The sequence below is a fragment of the Odontesthes bonariensis genome, chromosome 23, assembly GCF_027942865.1.
Source record: "Odontesthes bonariensis isolate fOdoBon6 chromosome 23, fOdoBon6.hap1, whole genome shotgun sequence".
Lineage (NCBI taxonomy): Eukaryota > Metazoa > Chordata > Actinopteri > Atheriniformes > Atherinopsidae > Odontesthes > Odontesthes bonariensis.
The window spans coordinates 505,828-526,843 of NC_134528.1; the positions used below are offsets into that span (position 1 = coordinate 505,828).

The window sequence follows — 21,016 nt, forward strand, 5'->3', positions numbered from 1 at the left end:
TTAGGAAACAAAGACAATTTAGGAAACAAAGACAATTTAGGAAACAAAGACAGTTTAGGAAACAAAGACAGTTTAGGAAACAAAGACAGTTTAGGAAACAAAGACAATTTAGGAAACAAAGACAATTCAGAAAACAAAGACAATTTAGGAAACAAAGACAGTTTAGGAAACAATGACAATTTAGGAACCAAAGACAATTTAGGAAACAAAGACAATTTAGGAAACAAAGACAGTTTAGGAAACAAAGACAATTTAGGAAACAAAGACAATTTAGGAAACAAAGACAATTTAGGAAACAAAGACAGTTTAGGAAACAAAGACAGTTTAGGAAACAAAGACAGTTTAGGAAACAAAGACAATTTAGGAAACAAAGACAATTTAGGAAAGAAAGACTTTAAAAAACAAAGACAATTTAGGAAAACAAAGACAATTTAGGAAACAAAGACAATTTAGGAAAACAAAGACAATTTAGGAAACAAAGACAATTTAGGAAACAAAGACAATTTAGAAAACAAAGACAGTTTAGGAAACAAATACAGTTTAGGAAACAAAGACAATTTATGAAACAAAGACAGTTTAAAAAACAAAGACAATTTAGGAAACAGACAGTTTAGGAAACAAAGACAATTTAGGAAACAAAGACAATTCAGGAAACAAAGACAGTTTAGGAAACAAAGACAATTTATGAAACAAAGACAGTTTAAAAAACAAAGACAATTTAGGAAACAGACAGTTTAGGAAACAAAGACAATTTAGGAAACAAAGACAATTCAGGAAACAAAGACAGTTTAGGAAACAAAGACAATTTATGAAACAAAGACAGTTTAAAAAACAAAGACAATTTAGGAAACAGACAATTTAGGAAACAAAGACAATTCAGGAAACAAATACAGTTTAGGAAACAAAGACAATTTATGAAACAAAGACAGTTTAAAAAACAAAGACAATTTAGGAAACAGACAGTTTAGGAAACAAAGACAATTTAGGAAACAAAGACAATTTAGGAACCAAAGACAATTTAGGAAACAGACAGTTTAGGAAACAAAGACAATTTAGGAAACAAAGACAATTTAGGAAACAAAGAATTTATAAAACAAAAACAATTTAGGAAACAAAGACAGTTTAGGAAACAAAGACAGTTTAGGAAACAAATACAGTTTAGGAAACAAAGAATTTAGAAAACAAAAACAATTTAGGAAACAAAGACAGTTTAGGAAACAAAGACAGTTTAGGAAACAAAGACAGTTTAGGAAACAAAGACAATTTAGGAAACAAAGACAGTTTAGGAAACAAAGACAATTTGGGAAACAAAGACAGTTTAAAAGACAAAGACAATTTAGGAAACAAAGACAATTTAGGAAACAAAGAATTTATAAAACAAAAACAATTTAGGAAACAAAGACAGTTTAGGAAACAAAGACAGTTTAGGAAACAAATACAGTTTAGGAAACAAAGAATTTAGAAAACAAAAACAATTTAGGAAACAAAGACAGTTTAGGAAACAATGACAATTTAGGAACCAAAGACAATTTAGGAAACAAAGAATTTAGAAAACAAAAACAATTTAGGAAACAAAGACAGTTTAGGAAACAGAGACAATTTAGGAACCAAAGACAATTTAGGAAACAAAGACGGTTTAAAAAACAAAGACAATTTAGGAAAACAAAGACAATTTAGGAAACAGACAGTTTAGGAAACAAAGACAATTTAGGAAACAAAGACAATTCAGAAAACAAAGACAATTTAGGAAACAAAGACAGTTTAGGAAACAATGACAATTTAGGAACCAAAGACAATTTAGGAAACAAAGACAATTTAGGAAACAAAGAATTTAGAAAACAAAAACAATTTAGGAAACAAAGACAGTTTAGGAAACAAAGACAGTTTAGGAAACAAAGACAGTTTAGGAAACAAAGACAATTTAGGAAACAAAGACAGTTTAGGAAACAAAGACAATTTGGGAAACAAAGACAGTTTAAAAGACAAAGACAATTTAGGAAACAAAGACAATTTAGGAAACAAAGACAGTTTAAAAAAACAAAGACAATTTAGGAAAACAAAGACAATTTAGGAAACAAAGACAATTTAGGAAACAAAGACAATTTAGGAAACAAAGACAATTTAGGAAAACAAAGACAATTTAGGAAACAAAGACAATTTAGGAAACAAAGACAATTTAGGAAAACAAAGACAATTTAGGAAACAAAGACAATTTAGAAAACAAAGACAGTTTAGGAAACAAATACAGTTTAGGAAACAAAGACAATTTAGGAAACAAAGACAGTTTAAAAAACAAAGACAATTTAGGAAACAAAGACAATTTAGGAAAACAAAGACAATTTAGGAAACAGACAGTTTAGGAAACAAAGACAATTTAGGAAACAAAGACAATTTAGGAAACAAAGACAGTTTAGGAAACAAAGACAATTTAGGAAACAAAGACAATTCAGAAAACAAAGACAATTTAGGAAACAAAGACAGTTTAGGAAACAATGACAATTTAGGAACCAAAGACAATTTAGGAAACAAAGACAATTTAGGAAACAAAGACAGTTTAGGAAACAAAGACAATTTAGGAAACAAAGACAATTTAGGAAACAAAGACAATTTAGGAAACAAAGACAGTTTAGGAAACAAAGACAGTTTAGGAAACAAAGACAGTTTAGGAAACAAAGACAATTTAGGAAACAAAGACAATTTAGGAAAGAAAGACTTTAAAAAACAAAGACAATTTAGGAAAACAAAGACAATTTAGGAAACAAAGACAATTTAGGAAAACAAAGACAATTTAGGAAACAAAGACAATTTAGGAAACAAAGACAATTTAGAAAACAAAGACAGTTTAGGAAACAAATACAGTTTAGGAAACAAAGACAATTTATGAAACAAAGACAGTTTAAAAAACAAAGACAATTTAGGAAACAGACAGTTTAGGAAACAAAGACAATTTAGGAAACAAAGACAATTCAGGAAACAAAGACAATTTAGGAACCAAAGACAATTTAGGAAACAGACAATTTAGGAAACAAAGACAATTTAGGAAACAAAGACAATTTAGGAAACAAAGACAATTTAGGAAACAAAGAATTTATAAAACAAAAACAATTTAGGAAACAAAGACAGTTTAGGAAACAAAGACAGTTTAGGAAACAAATACAGTTTAGGAAACAAAGAATTTAGAAAACAAAAACAATTTAGGAAACAAAGACAGTTTAGGAAACAATGACAATTTAGGAACCAAAGACAATTTAGGAAACAAAGAATTTAGAAAACAAAAACAATTTAGGAAACAAAGACAGTTTAGGAAACAGAGACAATTTAGGAACCAAAGACAATTTAGGAAACAAAGACGGTTTAAAAAACAAAGACAATTTAGGAAAACAAAGACAATTTAGGAAACAGACAGTTTAGGAAACAAAGACAATTTAGGAAACAAAGACAATTCAGAAAACAAAGACAATTTAGGAAACAAAGACAGTTTAGGAAACAATGACAATTTAGGAACCAAAGACAATTTAGGAAACAAAGACAATTTAGGAAACAAAGAATTTAGAAAACAAAAACAATTTAGGAAACAAAGACAGTTTAGGAAACAAAGACAGTTTAGGAAACAAAGACAATTTAGGAAACAAAGACAGTTTAGGAAACAAAGACAATTTAGGAAACAAAGACAATTTAGGAAACAAAGACAATTTAGGAAACAAAGACAATTTAGGAAAACAAAGACAATTTAGGAAACAAAGACAATTTAGGAAAACAAAGACAATTTAGGAAACGAAGACAATTTAGAAAACAAAGACAGTTTAGGAAACAAATACAGTTTAGGAAACAAAGACAATTTAGGAAACAAAGACAGTTTAAAAAACAAAGACAATTTAGGAAACAAAGACAATTTAGGAAAACAAAGACAATTTAGGAAACAGACAGTTTAGGAAACAAAGACAATTTAGGAAACAAAGACAATTCAGAAAACAAAGACAATTTAGGAAACAAAGACAGTTTAGGAAACAATGACAATTTAGGAACCAAAGACAATTTAGGAAACAAAGACAATTTAGGAAACAAAGACAGTTTAGGAAACAAAGACAATTTAGGAAACAAAGACAATTTAGGAAACAAAGACAATTTAGGAAACAAAGACAGTTTAGGAAACAAAGACAGTTTAGGAAACAAAGACAGTTTAGGAAACAAAGACAATTTAGGAAACAAAGACAATTTAGGAAAGAAAGACTTTAAAAAACAAAGACAATTTAGGAAAACAAAGACAATTTAGGAAACAAAGACAATTTAGGAAAACAAAGACAATTTAGGAAACAAAGACAATTTAGGAAACAAAGACAATTTAGAAAACAAAGACAGTTTAGGAAACAAATACAGTTTAGGAAACAAAGACAATTTATGAAACAAAGACAGTTTAAAAAACAAAGACAATTTAGGAAACAGACAGTTTAGGAAACAAAGACAATTTAGGAAACAAAGACAATTCAGGAAACAAAGACAGTTTAGGAAACAAAGACAATTTATGAAACAAAGACAGTTTAAAAAACAAAGACAATTTAGGAAACAGACAGTTTAGGAAACAAAGACAATTTAGGAAACAAAGACAATTCAGGAAACAAAGACAGTTTAGGAAACAAAGACAATTTATGAAACAAAGACAGTTTAAAAAACAAAGACAATTTAGGAAACAGACAATTTAGGAAACAAAGACAATTCAGGAAACAAATACAGTTTAGGAAACAAAGACAATTTATGAAACAAAGACAGTTTAAAAAACAAAGACAATTTAGGAAACAGACAGTTTAGGAAACAAAGACAATTTAGGAAACAAAGACAATTTAGGAACCAAAGACAATTTAGGAAACAAAGACAATTTAGGAAACAAAGACAATTTAGGAAACAAAGACAATTTAGGAAACAAAGAATTTATAAAACAAAAACAATTTAGGAAACAAAGACAGTTTAGGAAACAAAGACAGTTTAGGAAACAAATACAGTTTAGGAAACAAAGAATTTAGAAAACAAAAACAATTTAGGAAACAAAGACAGTTTAGGAAACAATGACAATTTAGGAACCAAAGACAATTTAGGAAACAAAGAATTTAGAAAACAAAAACAATTTAGGAAACAAAGACAGTTTAGGAAACAAAGACAGTTTAGGAAACAGAGACAATTTAGGAACCAAAGACAATTTAGGAAACAAAGACGGTTTAAAAAACAAAGACAATTTAGGAAAACAAAGACAATTTAGGAAACAGACAGTTTAGGAAACAAAGACAATTTAGGAAACAAAGACAATTCAGAAAACAAAGACAATTTAGGAAACAAAGACAGTTTAGGAAACAATGACAATTTAGGAACCAAAGACAATTTAGGAAACAAAGACAATTTAGGAAACAAAGAATTTAGAAAACAAAAACAATTTAGGAAACAAAGACAGTTTAGGAAACAAAGACAGTTTAGGAAACAAAGACAATTTAGGAAACAAAGACAATTCAGAAAACAAAGACAATTTAGGAAACAAAGACAGTTTAGGAAACAATGACAATTTAGGAACCAAAGACAATTTAGGAACCAAAGACAATTTAGGAAACAAAGACAATTTAGGAAACAAAGACAATTTAGGAAACAACGACAATTTAGGAAACAAAGACAATTTAGGAAACAAAAACAGTTTAAGAAACAAAGACAGTTTAGGAAACAAAGACAATTTAGGAAACAAAGACAATTTAGGAAACAACGACAATTTAGGAAACAAAGACAATTTAGGAAACAAAGACAATTTAGGAAACAAAGACAATTTAAAAAACAAAGACAATTTAGGAAAACAAAGACAATTTAGGAAACAAAGACAATTTAGGAATCAAAGACAATTTAAAAAACAAAGACAATTTAGGAAAACAAAGACAATTTAGGAAACAAAGACAATTTAGGAAAACAAAGACAGTTTAGGAAACAAAGACAATTTAGGAAACAAAGACAATTTAGGAAACAACGACAATTTAGGAAACAAAGACAATTTAGGAAAACAAAGACAATTTAGGAAACAAAGACAATTTAAAAAACAAAGACAATTTAGGAAAACAAAGACAATTTAGGAAACAAAGACAATTTAGGAATCAAAGACAATTTAAAAAACAAAGACAATTTAGGAAAACAAAGACAATTTAGGAAACAAAGACAATTTAGGAAAACAAAGACAGTTTAGGAAACAAAGACAATTTAGGAAACAAAGACAATTCAGAAAACAAAGACAATTTAGGAAACAAAGACAGTTTAGGAAACAAAGACAATTTAGGAAACAAAGACAGTTTAGGAACCAAAGACAATTTAGGAAACAAAGGCAATTTAGGAAACAACGACAATTTAGGAAACAAAGACAATTCAGAAAACAAAAACAGTTTAGGAAACAAAGACAGTTTAGGAAACAAAGACAGTTTAGGAAAACAAAGACAATTTAGGAAACAAAGACAATTTAAAAAACAAAGACAATTTAGGAAAACAAAGACAATTTAGGAAACAAAGACAATTTAGGAAACAAAGACAGTTTAGGAAACAAAGACAATTTAGGAAACAAAGACAATTTAGGAAACAAAGACAATTTAGGAAACAAAGACAATTTAGGAAAACAAAGACAATTTAGGAAACAAAGACAATTTAGGAAAACAAAGACAATTTAGGAAACGAAGACAATTTAGAAAACAAAGACAGTTTAGGAAACAAATACAGTTTAGGAAACAAAGACAATTTAGGAAACAAAGACAGTTTAAAAAACAAAGACAATTTAGGAAACAAAGACAATTTAGGAAAACAAAGACAATTTAGGAAACAGACAGTTTAGGAAACAAAGACAATTTAGGAAACAAAGACAATTCAGAAAACAAAGACAATTTAGGAAACAAAGACAGTTTAGGAAACAATGACAATTTAGGAACCAAAGACAATTTAGGAAACAAAGACAATTTAGGAAACAAAGACAGTTTAGGAAACAAAGACAATTTAGGAAACAAAGACAATTTAGGAAACAAAGACAATTTAGGAAACAAAGACAGTTTAGGAAACAAAGACAGTTTAGGAAACAAAGACAGTTTAGGAAACAAAGACAATTTAGGAAACAAAGACAATTTAGGAAAGAAAGACTTTAAAAAACAAAGACAATTTAGGAAAACAAAGACAATTTAGGAAACAAAGACAATTTAGGAAAACAAAGACAATTTAGGAAACAAAGACAATTTAGGAAACAAAGACAATTTAGAAAACAAAGACAGTTTAGGAAACAAATACAGTTTAGGAAACAAAGACAATTTATGAAACAAAGACAGTTTAAAAAACAAAGACAATTTAGGAAACAGACAGTTTAGGAAACAAAGACAATTTAGGAAACAAAGACAATTCAGGAAACAAAGACAGTTTAGGAAACAAAGACAATTTATGAAACAAAGACAGTTTAAAAAACAAAGACAATTTAGGAAACAGACAGTTTAGGAAACAAAGACAATTTAGGAAACAAAGACAATTCAGGAAACAAAGACAGTTTAGGAAACAAAGACAATTTATGAAACAAAGACAGTTTAAAAAACAAAGACAATTTAGGAAACAGACAATTTAGGAAACAAAGACAATTCAGGAAACAAATACAGTTTAGGAAACAAAGACAATTTATGAAACAAAGACAGTTTAAAAAACAAAGACAATTTAGGAAACAGACAGTTTAGGAAACAAAGACAATTTAGGAAACAAAGACAATTTAGGAACCAAAGACAATTTAGGAAACAAAGACAATTTAGGAAACAAAGACAATTTAGGAAACAAAGACAATTTAGGAAACAAAGAATTTATAAAACAAAAACAATTTAGGAAACAAAGACAGTTTAGGAAACAAAGACAGTTTAGGAAACAAATACAGTTTAGGAAACAAAGAATTTAGAAAACAAAAACAATTTAGGAAACAAAGACAGTTTAGGAAACAATGACAATTTAGGAACCAAAGACAATTTAGGAAACAAAGAATTTAGAAAACAAAAACAATTTAGGAAACAAAGACAGTTTAGGAAACAAAGACAGTTTAGGAAACAGAGACAATTTAGGAACCAAAGACAATTTAGGAAACAAAGACGGTTTAAAAAACAAAGACAATTTAGGAAAACAAAGACAATTTAGGAAACAGACAGTTTAGGAAACAAAGACAATTTAGGAAACAAAGACAATTCAGAAAACAAAGACAATTTAGGAAACAAAGACAGTTTAGGAAACAATGACAATTTAGGAACCAAAGACAATTTAGGAAACAAAGACAATTTAGGAAACAAAGAATTTAGAAAACAAAAACAATTTAGGAAACAAAGACAGTTTAGGAAACAAAGACAGTTTAGGAAACAAAGACAATTTAGGAAACAAAGACAATTCAGAAAACAAAGACAATTTAGGAAACAAAGACAGTTTAGGAAACAATGACAATTTAGGAACCAAAGACAATTTAGGAACCAAAGACAATTTAGGAAACAAAGACAATTTAGGAAACAAAGACAATTTAGGAAACAACGACAATTTAGGAAACAAAGACAATTTAGGAAACAAAAACAGTTTAAGAAACAAAGACAGTTTAGGAAACAAAGACAATTTAGGAAACAAAGACAATTTAGGAAACAACGACAATTTAGGAAACAAAGACAATTTAGGAAACAAAGACAATTTAGGAAACAAAGACAATTTAAAAAACAAAGACAATTTAGGAAAACAAAGACAATTTAGGAAACAAAGACAATTTAGGAATCAAAGACAATTTAAAAAACAAAGACAATTTAGGAAAACAAAGACAATTTAGGAAACAAAGACAATTTAGGAAAACAAAGACAGTTTAGGAAACAAAGACAATTTAGGAAACAAAGACAATTTAGGAAACAACGACAATTTAGGAAACAAAGACAATTTAGGAAAACAAAGACAATTTAGGAAACAAAGACAATTTAAAAAACAAAGACAATTTAGGAAAACAAAGACAATTTAGGAAACAAAGACAATTTAGGAATCAAAGACAATTTAAAAAACAAAGACAATTTAGGAAAACAAAGACAATTTAGGAAACAAAGACAATTTAGGAAAACAAAGACAGTTTAGGAAACAAAGACAATTTAGGAAACAAAGACAATTCAGAAAACAAAGACAATTTAGGAAACAAAGACAGTTTAGGAAACAAAGACAATTTAGGAAACAAAGACAGTTTAGGAACCAAAGACAATTTAGGAAACAAAGGCAATTTAGGAAACAACGACAATTTAGGAAACAAAGACAATTCAGAAAACAAAAACAGTTTAGGAAACAAAGACAGTTTAGGAAACAAAGACAGTTTAGGAAAACAAAGACAATTTAGGAAACAAAGACAATTTAAAAAACAAAGACAATTTAGGAAAACAAAGACAATTTAGGAAACAAAGACAATTTAGGAAACAAAGACAGTTTAAAAAACAAAGACAATTTAGGAAAACAAAGACAATTTAGGAAACAAAGACAATTTAGGAAACAAAGACAGTTTAGGAAACAAAGACAATTTAGGAAACAAAGACAATTTAGGAAACAAAGACAATTTAGGAAAACAAAGACAATTTAGGAAAACAAAGACAATTTAGGAAACAAAGACAATTTAGGAAAACAAAGACAATTTAGGAAACAAAGACAATTTAGGAAAACAAAGACAGTTTAGGAAACAAAGACAATTTAGGAAACAAAGACAATTTAGGAAACAAAAACAATTTAGGAAACAGACAATTTAGGAAACAAAGACAGTTTAGGAAACAAAGACAATTTAGGAAACAAAAACAATTTAGGAAACAAAGACAATTTAGGAAACAATGACAATTTAGGAAACAAAGAATTTAGAAAACAAAAACAATTTAGGAAACAAAGACAATTTAGGAAACAAATAAGTGCGTAAGGAACTAGGACGAAGCAGGTGATGTCCTAAGAGGGTGGTACTGGTTTAAAAACAACCTGCCTGGCAGACCTGAGCAGGAAAAGGTTCCATTTCTGAGCTTATTGATGTGACTGAAGGTGTTCCACAGGGCTTGGTCCTGGGACCACTGCTAATAATTTCTTACACCAATAATCAAGATCAAAATGTTTGAATTTAGATTTTCTTTTCTTTCTGTCTTCTCATATCATCACTTGAAATATTTACCTTTTGATTTCATGACGGATTCATATTTAATCTGATGCTAACTTTGTATAATTATTTTGTATTTGTCAAATGTCTGAAATATGTTGGAGCTGTGCTGACCAGGAGACCAGCAGGAGACTCCTTTCAGTTCATCTTTTCACATAAAGATAATGATGATGATGATGATTGCAGGATGAGGAAGCAGAGAGCTCTGAGCTCTCAGTTTCTGTATGTTTTCAGGTCTGGAGAGTCTCTTCCACCTCACTCAGAGGAAAAAGTACGAGCTGCTGGTGGACATGGAGGACTTCGAGGGAAACAAGGCGTTTGCTCGTTACTCCTCGTTTTCCATCGACTCAGAATCTGACGGATACAGACTGCAGGTGTCTGGATTCACTGATGGAGGAGCAGGTGGGTAACAGATCAGAAACTCAGGGATTTGTACAGACAAAATAAACTACAAACAAAAAGAGATACATACAAAGTTAATGAGTTAATACAGTTGTGAAAACTCTACTGGTTTACTTATCTGGACATAATAAACTCAGCTGTTCCTCAGCAGGTTAAACTCAGTGAATCCAACCTTACAACCTTACACCGTCTCATTATTTACTGAACAAAAACTGAGACAGAACACAGAAGTGAGTTAGAAACTAAGTGAACCCTTCCCCCTTCCTGAGGCCTCCAGGCCTCAGTTAGCATGTTAAAGGTTAAAGGTCACCCCAAGGTCAGAAACCCAGGAGTTACATCTCAGACTCTGCAGGCCTCAGTTAGCATGTTAAAGGTTAAAGGTCATGACAGCACAGTTAGAAACAAACTGCCTGAGCCTAAATCAGCCGGCCTGAAGCTGATTTCTCTTAAGCTCTAAACTCTGTAAACTTTAGCAACATTTGAAACATTTTCAGGTGAGAAAGTAGTCGTTTAGATCCCCAACGTGTTGAAAACCTGACAAAATACCGGCTGTTTACAATTTTGTTCCCACGAATTCGGCGCTACTAAAGCTAGCCGCAGTGAGCAACGCACTTCCGGTTATTTTCACAAAATAAAATACCCGTTGCCTTTTATCATAGGGAAAGCCATTACCATACAATTGGTGCTTTTGTTTTGAAAACAGGAAGTGAACCTACCCTCGTTGTAGCTAGCTTGAAACTGCCGTTTTGACAGGAAATGACGATCGGCGACGTCACGTTACGTTGCATCTTGGGTAGTTTGAGTATGAGTAGTAACCTCATGATGCATACCCAACATTTAGGAGAATCTAGGATGCATCTGGGGACTTAAAAAAAGTTAAACTTAGTAGGAGAAGTAGGCGGTTTGGAACAGAGCCATAGTTCTTTCTGCTCTGCATCTTCTCCACTCAAACATTCCCTTCTTATATTTGCTGTTTCTGCAGGAGAAACTGAAACATTCCCTTCTTATATTTGCTGTTTCTGCAGGAGAAACTGAAACATTCCCTTCTTATATTTCCTGTTTCTGCAGGAGAAACTGAAACATTCCCTTCTTATATTTCCTGTTTCTGCAGGAGATAGTCTGCTTCATCACAACGGAAGGAAATTCTCCACCTTCGACAAAGACCAGGACGCCTGGCCTGGAAACTGTGCCAAATCATTCCTGGGGGCATGGTGGTATGGGCACTGTCTCGATTCAAACCCCAACGGAGTTTACCGCTGGGGGGCTGATGCTACCATCCATGCTGTTGGAGTGGAGTGGGAACACTGGAAGGGGAATGACTATTCCCTGAAGGCCATCAGCATGAAGATCCGTCCTGTTCAGTAACTCTGCGGGACAAACTAACAGAACATCGTCAGAGGTCCATCTGTGTCTGTTCTCTCATCTATCATGTAACCCAACAGAATCTTTGGAATTAAAGCATCAATCAAGTTTCAAGTTTCAAGTTTAATTTGTCATATTAATGAAAACACAGGGTCAACAATGCAGTCAATAAGAAACAACGAAAATAGTTTAAAGAAAAGAGCGACATTAATATCGTTTGTTTGTTTATTTTGTGTAAACGGTGTCATACACCAAAAAGGTGCCCGGCCCGCATACAGGACACACCATAAGTAATGAAAAGCAACAGTCCAAAGAACATCTCCATCATGGCTAATCCAACATGTACGGTCCTCAGTAGACAACAACCCCACTCAGACATAAAGTTGGTGAGCTTCCAACACATATTGGACTAAATAAAACACTTTTATGTAAGTCTGCACTCATAGAAAACAAATCGTGACATTCCAAGGTCGATTTAAGGAAGAGCTTAAGTCTAAATACATGGTAAAAAGGACCGTAAAACCCAAAATGCATCTCATTTTCCACCTCATTTAAGTCACACAGGTGACACTTTCTGTTCTATTGTTTTATTAATATTGAATAAAACTATAAATGTGCAATTGCAGTTTGGAAATACAATACAAATACAAGTCTATTTGTTGTCTGCCCGGCGGTAACAGCGAGGACCGTCTGGATGGCTGTGGTCCCTGAGGATGTGCGTCCTCCTCAGACACCGGCGGTGGAAGATAGAAGAGAAAAATACTTTATTCAAATTAGTCAAGTAACTCAACATTTTTTTAAATATTTACAATTATTGTATTAACAACAACAATAATTCCAATTCTAGGAAAAAAAATACTACTACCAACTAATAAGAACAATAAATTACTAAATAAACAAATAAATAAATAATAAAAATATAAATAAATAAATAATGTATTAAAATAATAAAATAAAATAAAAATAAACAAAGTAAACTATTTAAAATCAATCCATTTGAGAAGAACTCAGCAGTCACTGTTAAAAAGCCTTCTGGCTGTGGGGACAAAGGACCTCCTGAACCTGGAAGATGTCCTGAACGGTAGGCAGTCTGATGCACTCAGCCGTCTCCACCACTCTGTAGGGATTTCCTGTGGGCAGAACAGTTCCCGTACCAAACCGTGATACCGATCATCCTGTAGAAGTTGGAAAGGATGGTTGAGTTCATACCAAATTTCTTCAGCCTCCGAAGGAAGAAGAGCCGCTGGCGAGCGAGCCGCTGGTCATCATGTCGGTTTGGCGTGACCACTTGAAGTCCTCGGAGACGTTCACACCGAGGAACTTGAAGCTGCTGACCCTTTCCACCCAGAGTCCTGACCCAGAGTCCTGACCCAGAGTCCTGACCCAGAGTCCTGACCCAGAGTCCTGACCCAGAGTCCTGACCCAGCTTCAGCTAACTGAGGATCCTGTTGGACCAGCAGACAGAGTTAGATTCCTCTGAGTGAGCACAGAGGTGCTGATCAGAGGTAAAACATCCATAAACAGCCTGACAGGTAATACAACGGTTCTGAGGACCCATCTGAGGTACCAGGTACACCTGCACAGGTAACCAGTCCATCGCAGGGCCACACGATGTCCTCCACTCAGTTCAGAATCACCAGTTAACCTAACCTGTTTCTGGACTGTGGGGGGGAGCTGGAGAACCCGGACAGAAAGAACCAACTGAGATCAGAACCTGAAACTTAGAGTCTAAATGATCAGAACCGTGATTTTACCTGAAATAAAGTCATTATTTCTGCTCTCTGCGGGTTAAACTGAGCCTTGTTCCCAGAGGCGTCGCACTTTTACAGCAAGATGATTTCACCTTTTTGAATTTTCAATGACCAAATAAAGTTTTAACAAATCATAAAATGTGTTTTAAAGACTCTGTACCCTCTTTAGAATAATTCCATTCAGATTTGAGCAGGGTAACTATTGTAGTTTCCATACAGGACCTAGTTTAGGGCGATCAGAATGCAGTGAAATGGCCCTGTTCTGCATTTTCCCAAATCAGAGAAAGGTTTCACAAATCCCAAACAAGGTTTTAATTAATCTACAGCCTCTTTAGAATAATTCCATCCAGATTTGAGCAGTCTAACTATTGTAGTTTCCATACAGGATCTAGTTTAGGGCGATCCAAATGCAAAAATGCAGTGAAATGGCCCTTTTATGCCCATCCATTTAATTCGCGAATCGGATTCCAACTTCAGCGTGGTGTCTCTGGGCTTGATGTGGCGCTCATGTGCCCCCCTGGAACATTTAAAATCACTGCTCCGCCCCTGCTTGTTCCGTCTCCTGGCCTCAGACTCCGGGTCCCTGCTGTCCTCCCGCCGCTGGGGGGCGCTGTTGTTTCCACACAGTCGGACTCGGATCGAGTGTTTCCGGGTCTCGGTGGATCACCCAGTTGGTCAACACGCGTGCAGTCTTCGTCTTTCTGCCAAAACACACGGACACTCTTCATCACAACACCCAGGGAGAGTGCTTGAATATCGGCTTCTTCCTGCCACCATGGGTCCGGTGAGTGGAACCGTTAAATCACCGTTTTTTAGAAGGCAGTCTGGTCCGGTCCTCATGCTCTGTGGACGAGCTGCAGGCAGAGCAGACGCTTCTCTGCTCTGCCACCAGACTCCATAGAGAAAATAGTGAATTTAAGATATAAAGAAAGTTACGGTTAAATGTAGGTTTTTCATAATGGAGTCTGGTCTGTCTGCCTGATGGTCTCACATCTCACATCTCAGTCCTACTTCTGTACAGCCCTGAACCTGAACCAGACTCCATAGAGAAAAGTGTGAAATTAAACTTCACGTTTGCTTTAAACGTGTTAGTAGGTGAATAAATAGATGCATGAAGTCACAGTTAGATTAAGAGAGTCTGGGCTCCATGTTTGTTGTTCTGTACCAGACTCCATCTTCTATTCTGTAGATTTGTTTATAGCTGATAGAATATAATAGAAATGGAATAGAAAAATACTTTATTCATCCCCCAATGGGGGAAATTCAAATTAGTCAAGTAGCTCAAAATTTTTTTTTTATAAATTTACAATCATTATATATAAACATCATGTTTATTCTCTATTTTTATTCTATTCTATTTGCTTGTTTTTCCTTGTAATTGTTTACATTTCTTTTATACTGTACGCTGCTGCAACACAATAATTTCCCAAATTGGGATGAATAAAGTACTTATCTATCTATCTATCTATCCATCTATCTATCTATCTATCTATCTATCTATCTATCTATCTATCTATCTATCTATCTATCCATGGAGAATTCTCTGAATTTAAAGGAGACCTGGTCTGTTAGCTGACTGTTGGATAATCAGTCATGTTTGTGTTGGATTGTTGAACTGAAGTCCAGTTTCTCTCCATCAGTTTTACTTTGAGAACCAAACAGAGTCCGAACACCATGAGAACAAAGAGTTTAATCCCGGACAGATCAGTTCTCAGCTCCTTTGCTGATCAGAAACACGTCGGTTACTGTTTCCTGTTTCCTCCCTGCAGCCTCGCTCCAAGAAACGGCGTCCGACGTTCCGCCGCCTGCTGAAGACGAGCGGCGTGAAGCTGGAGAACAAGCTGAAGAACCGTCAGGCGACTCAGCAGAACGCCGCCAAAAAGCAGCGCAAGGAGCACAAGAGGCTGCGCCAGGCGGTGAAGGGCGCCGCCCTGCAGGAGCCCCGCCCCCTGGAGACCTACAGGAAGAGGCCAGGTGAGAGACCCCCCGGTCACATGATCAACCAGTCGCCAGTAAGATTTAGAATCAGAATTAGATTCAGATTCAGAATCAGAATCAGAATCAGATTCAGAATCAGAATCAGAATCAGAATCAGAATCAGAATCAGATTCAGAATCAGATTCAGAATCAGAATCAGAATCAGAATTAAAATCAGAATGCCTTTATTGTCATCATACATGGTACAACGAAATTTAAAGCCACCAAAAACAGTGCAAAGAGAGTGCGAATATTAAAAATATATAAGTAATGTAAAAAAAGGGAAGGGTGTAAGATGCACAGTTTTTTTGTTACGGTAATAAAATTGTTTGTTTTGTTTGTTTTATTAAACGGTGTCATACACCAAAAAGGTGCCGGCCCGCATACAAGACACACCATAAGTAATAAAAAGCAACAGTCCAAAGAACATCTCCATAATAGCTAATCCAACATAAACGGTCCTCAGTAGACAACAACCCCACTCACACATAAAGTTGGTGAGCTTCCAACACATATTGGGCTAAATAAAACACTTTTATGTAAGTCTGCACTCATAGAAAACAAATCGTGACATTCCAAGGTCAATTTAAGGAAGAGCTAAAGTCTAAATACATGGTAAAAAGGACCGTAAAACCCAAAATGCATCTCATTTTCCACCTCATTTAAAATAGATGAAATATGGTGTTAGTGGAAATAGATAAATAAGGTGTTCGTAGATTCAAGTATATAGATATGTTGCACACAACAGTGTTTGCACTGGAAAAAATGCCCCTCCAAAAATAAGTAAAAAAAACAACAAATAAAAGACGTTTTTGCTTGAAATAAGCAAAAAAATCTGCCAATGGAACCAGTGAAAATTGGCTTGTCCAGATTTCTTGAAATAAAATGTGATATTTAGGACTTTTGAGATAAAAGTGATCTTGAAATTAGCTTAAAAACCTCTTCAAATGAAAAAAAGCTTGTTTCATGTACTGCATACTACATACTCATCGATCAGACAGTATGCAGAGCGTTTACCCACAATGCATTTCGCTCCTGCCCGAGCTGAAATCAGCCGGCCTGAAGCTGATTTCTCTTAAGCTCTAAACTCTGTAAACTTTAGCAACATTTGAAACATTTTCAGGAGAGAAAGTAGTCGTTTAGATCCCCAACGTGTTGAAAACCTGACAAAATACCGGCTGTTTACAATTTTGTTCCCACGAATTCAGCGCTACTAAAGCTAGCCGCAGTGAGCTAACGCACTTCCTGTTATTTTCACAAAATAAAATACCCGTTGCCTTTTATCATAGGGAAAGCCATTACCATACAATTGGTGCTTTTGTTTTGAAAACAGGAAGTGAACCTACCCTCGTTGTAGCTAGCTTGAAACTGCCGTTTTGACAGGAAATGACGATCGGCGACGTCACGTTACGTTGCATCTTGGGTAGTTTGAGTATGAGTAGTAACCTCATGATGCATACCCAACATTTCAGAGAATCTAGTATGCATCCGGGAACTTAAAAAAAGTTAAACTTAGTGGGAGAAGTGGGCGGTTTGGAGACCTGAACGGCGTTCTGTCCAACAGAGGAGGAGGAGGAGGAGGAGGAGTTCCTGGAGACTCTGCCGGTGGACATGATGGAGGAGGACGACCTGCAGCAGATGACCGCCATGGCCCGACAAGCCTCCTTCATCACCAGAGACCTGTCGTCATGGTAACGCACACACACACACACACACACACACACAGCGTGCGGGCGTGTGCGCCGGCAGCCTCTGAGGTGCGTTTGTTTTTGGGGCGTCCCAGCGGGCCGGTGCACGGGGGGGCGAGGAAGAGGAGCGCCGACGTGGCCAGCGGCTACGAGAAGGTTCCCAGGAAGATGGCGAGGGCGGAGGAGACGGAGGTCATCCACCTGCTGCCCATCAAAGACCGGCGCGGCGTGATCCCGCAGAGCGTGCAGAGAGGTATCGCATGACCCCGATCAGCTGATCCGTCTGAGCCGTAAACTGTGGAGACGGGACCTGTTGTCATGGTAACTTTGTTTGTTTCAGTCATCGAGAAGCAGCCGGAGGAAGAAGAGGAGGAGGAGGAGGAAGGTGCTGCAGAGCAGCCGAGCCAGCAGGAGAACGGTGGGTCTGGGACATCGTTTCACCTGGGAACGAACCTGCTCAGAACACCTGTGTTTTTCTGACCCCGCTGTGTTTCTCCTCCCGTGCAGCGGGGGCAGCGCTGAGCTGCGTGGAGCTGACGCCGAAACAGAGGGAGCGGCTCCGACTCCAGAAGCTGAACCAGAGGAAGCAGACCATCGCCAGCCTGGGATCGGCCATCATCTCGGACCCCTTCAGCAACGTAAGAGCGCGCCCGGGTTGGAATACATGGAGCCCGCGGGGACGGGTGTGATGTGACGCCATGTGATGTGACGCCATGTGATGTGACGCCATGTGATGTGACGCCATGTGACGCCATGTGACGTCATGTGATGCGACGTCATGTGATGTGACGCCGTGTGATGTGACGCCATGTGATGTGACGCCATGTGATGTGACGCCATGTGATGTGACGCCGTGTGATGTGACGCCATGTGATGTGACGTCATGTGATGCGACGCCATGTGATGTGACGTCATGTGATGTGACGCCATGTGATGTGACGCCATGTGATGTGACGCCATGTGATGTGACGCCATGTGACGTCATGTGATGTGACGTCGTGTGATGTGACGCCATGTGATGTGACGCCATGTGATGTGACGTCGTGTGATGTGACGCCATGTGATGTGACGCCATGTGACGTCATGTGATGTGACGTCGTGTGATGTGACGCCATGTGATGTGACGCCATGTGATGTGACGCCGTGTGATGTGACGCCATGTGATGTGACGCCATGTGACGCCATGTGATGTGACGCCATGTGACGCCATGTGACGTCATGTGATGTGACGTCGTGTGATGTGACGCCGTGTGATGTGACGCCATGTGATGTGACGTCATGTGATGTGACGCCGTGTGATGTGACGCCGTGTGATGTGACGTCGTGTGATGTGACGCCGTGTGATGTGACGCCGTGTGATGTGACGCCGTGTGATGTGACGCCGTGTGATGTGACGCCGCGTGATGTGACGCCACGTGATGTGACGCCACGTGATGTGACGCCACGTGATGTGACGCCGTGTGATGTGACGCCGTGTGATGTGACGTCACGTGATGTGACGCCGTGTGATGTGACGCCGTGTGATGTGACGCCGTGTGATGTGACGCCATGTGACGCCATGTGACGTCATGTGATGTGACGTCGTGTGATGTGACGCCATGTGATGTGACGTCATGTGATGTGACGCCGTGTGATGTGACGCCATGTGATGTGACGTCATGTGATGTGACGCCGTGTGATGTGACGCCGTGTGATGTGACGTCGTGTGATGTGACGCCGTGTGATGTGACGCCGTGTGATGTGACGCCGTGTGATGTGACGCCGTGTGATGTGACGCCGTGTGATGTGACGTCATGTGATGTGACGCCGTGTGATGTGACGCCGTGTGATGTGACGCCGCGTGATGTGACGCCACGTGATGTGACGCCACGTGATGTGACGCCACGTGATGTGACGCCACGTGATGTGACGCCGTGTGATGTGACGCCGTGTGATGTGACGTCGTGTGATGTGACGCCGCGTGATGTGACGCCGCGTGATGTGACGCCGCGTGATGTGACGCCACGTGATGTGACGCCACGTGATGTGACGCCACGTGATGTGACACCGTGTGATGTGACACCGTGTGATGTGACGCCGTGTGACGCCATGTGACGTCATGTGATGTGACGTCGTGTGATGTGACGCCATGTGATGTGACGCCGTGTGATGTGACGCCGTGTGATGTGACACCGTGTGATGTGACGTCATGTGATGTGACGTCGTGTGATGTGACGCCATGTGATGTGACGCCATGTGACGCCATGTGACGTCATGTGATGTGACGTCGTGTGATGTGACGCCATGTGATGTGACGCCGTGTGATGTGACGCCGTGTGATGTGACACCGTGTGATGTGACGTCATGTGATGTGACGTCGTGTGATGTGACGTCGTGTGATGTGACGTCGTGTGATGTGACGTCATGTGATGTGACGCCATGTGATGTGACGTCATGTGATGTTACGCCATGTGACGCCATGTGATGTGTGGCAGATGAAGCGCCTGAAGGAGCTGCGGGGGATGCTGATGGAGGCCGACCCCAGCGTGGCCGTGTCCGTCCGGAAGCTGGTGATGGTTTCCCTCATGGAGATCTTCAAAGACATCGCCCCCACGTACAGAATCCGGCCGCTGACCGCCGTGGAAAAGACCGCCAAGGTACCCGTGATTAGGGCTGCACAATATATCGAATTTTAATCACGGTAACGATATTGGATTCCCGCCATCAAATTCGCGTGATTGAGCGATATTTAAAATGCTCCACATTAAAGGTGCTCGCCTGCCCCGTAGTGTGTGTGGCGTTCAGATGGCGTGACAGAGCGTGTGTGCTATAAAAAGTGCTGCTATTATTATTATTACTATTATGATTATTATTGTTATTATTATGCTATTATTATTATTATTATGCTATTATTCTTAAAGGGCTATATAAATAAATTTCACTTCAGGTGAAGAAGGAGACTAAGCAGCTCCGAGAGTTCGAGGAAGGTTTGGTGAGTCAGTTCAAGTTCTACCTGGAGGACCTGGAGCAGACCATCAAAGGTACGCCGCCGCCATCACTCTCACTCTCACTCACACTCACTCTCTCACTCTCACTCTCACTCACTCTCACTCTCACTCACTCACACTCTCACTCTCACACCTCTCACTCACTCTCACTCTCACTCTCACTCACTCACTCTCACACTCACACTCTCACTCACTCACACTCACACCTCTCTCTCACTCTCTCACTCTCACACTCACACACTCACTCTCACGTCTCACGTCTCACTCTCACTCTTACTCTCACTCTCACACTCTCACTCTCACTCACACTCTCACACCTCTCACTCACTCTCACGTCTCACTCTCACTCTCACTCTTGCTCTCACTCTCACTCTCACTCTTGCTCTCACTCTCACTCTCACACTCACACTCTCACTCTTACTCTCACTCTCACTCTCACACTCACACTCTCACTCTCACTCACAGTCTCACACCTCTCACTCACACTCACACTCACACTCTCACTCTCACTCTTACTCTCACTCTCACACTCACACTCTCACTCTCACTCACACTCTCACACCTCTCACTCACTCTCACATCTCACTCTCACTCTCACTCTTGCTCTCACTCTCACTCTCACTCTCACACTCACACTCACACTCTCACTCTCACTCACTCACACTCTCACTCACTCACACTCACACTCAC

At 37.7% G+C, this 21,016-nt stretch overlaps 2 protein-coding genes across 5 annotated transcripts in view; both read left to right on the forward strand.

Moving 5' to 3' along the window:
- Positions 1-12,031, forward strand: part of LOC142374623 (microfibril-associated glycoprotein 4-like) — a 30,777-nt gene extending 18,746 nt beyond the window's left edge. For all 4 annotated transcript variants that reach the window (XM_075458389.1, XM_075458391.1, XM_075458392.1 and 1 more), the window contains 2 exons: positions 10,394-10,561; positions 11,673-12,031. In XM_075458389.1, coding sequence (XP_075314504.1) covers positions 10,394-10,561; positions 11,673-11,926 — 422 coding nt within the window. In that variant the 3' untranslated portion in view covers positions 11,927-12,031. The remainder of the gene's footprint in view (positions 1-10,393; positions 10,562-11,672) is intronic.
- A 2,281-nt stretch (positions 12,032-14,312) lies between these two features.
- The window catches only part of noc3l (NOC3-like DNA replication regulator), a 20,856-nt gene continuing 14,152 nt past the window's right edge, over positions 14,313-21,016 (forward strand). Inside the window, exons 1-8 of the mRNA XM_075458364.1 lie at positions 14,313-14,458; positions 15,444-15,648; positions 17,216-17,342; positions 17,435-17,592; positions 17,680-17,757; positions 17,847-17,977; positions 19,814-19,975; positions 20,266-20,359. Of these exons, the coding sequence (XP_075314479.1) occupies positions 14,450-14,458; positions 15,444-15,648; positions 17,216-17,342; positions 17,435-17,592; positions 17,680-17,757; positions 17,847-17,977; positions 19,814-19,975; positions 20,266-20,359 (964 nt within the window). The 5' untranslated portion in view covers positions 14,313-14,449. The remainder of the gene's footprint in view (positions 14,459-15,443; positions 15,649-17,215; positions 17,343-17,434; positions 17,593-17,679; positions 17,758-17,846; positions 17,978-19,813; positions 19,976-20,265; positions 20,360-21,016) is intronic.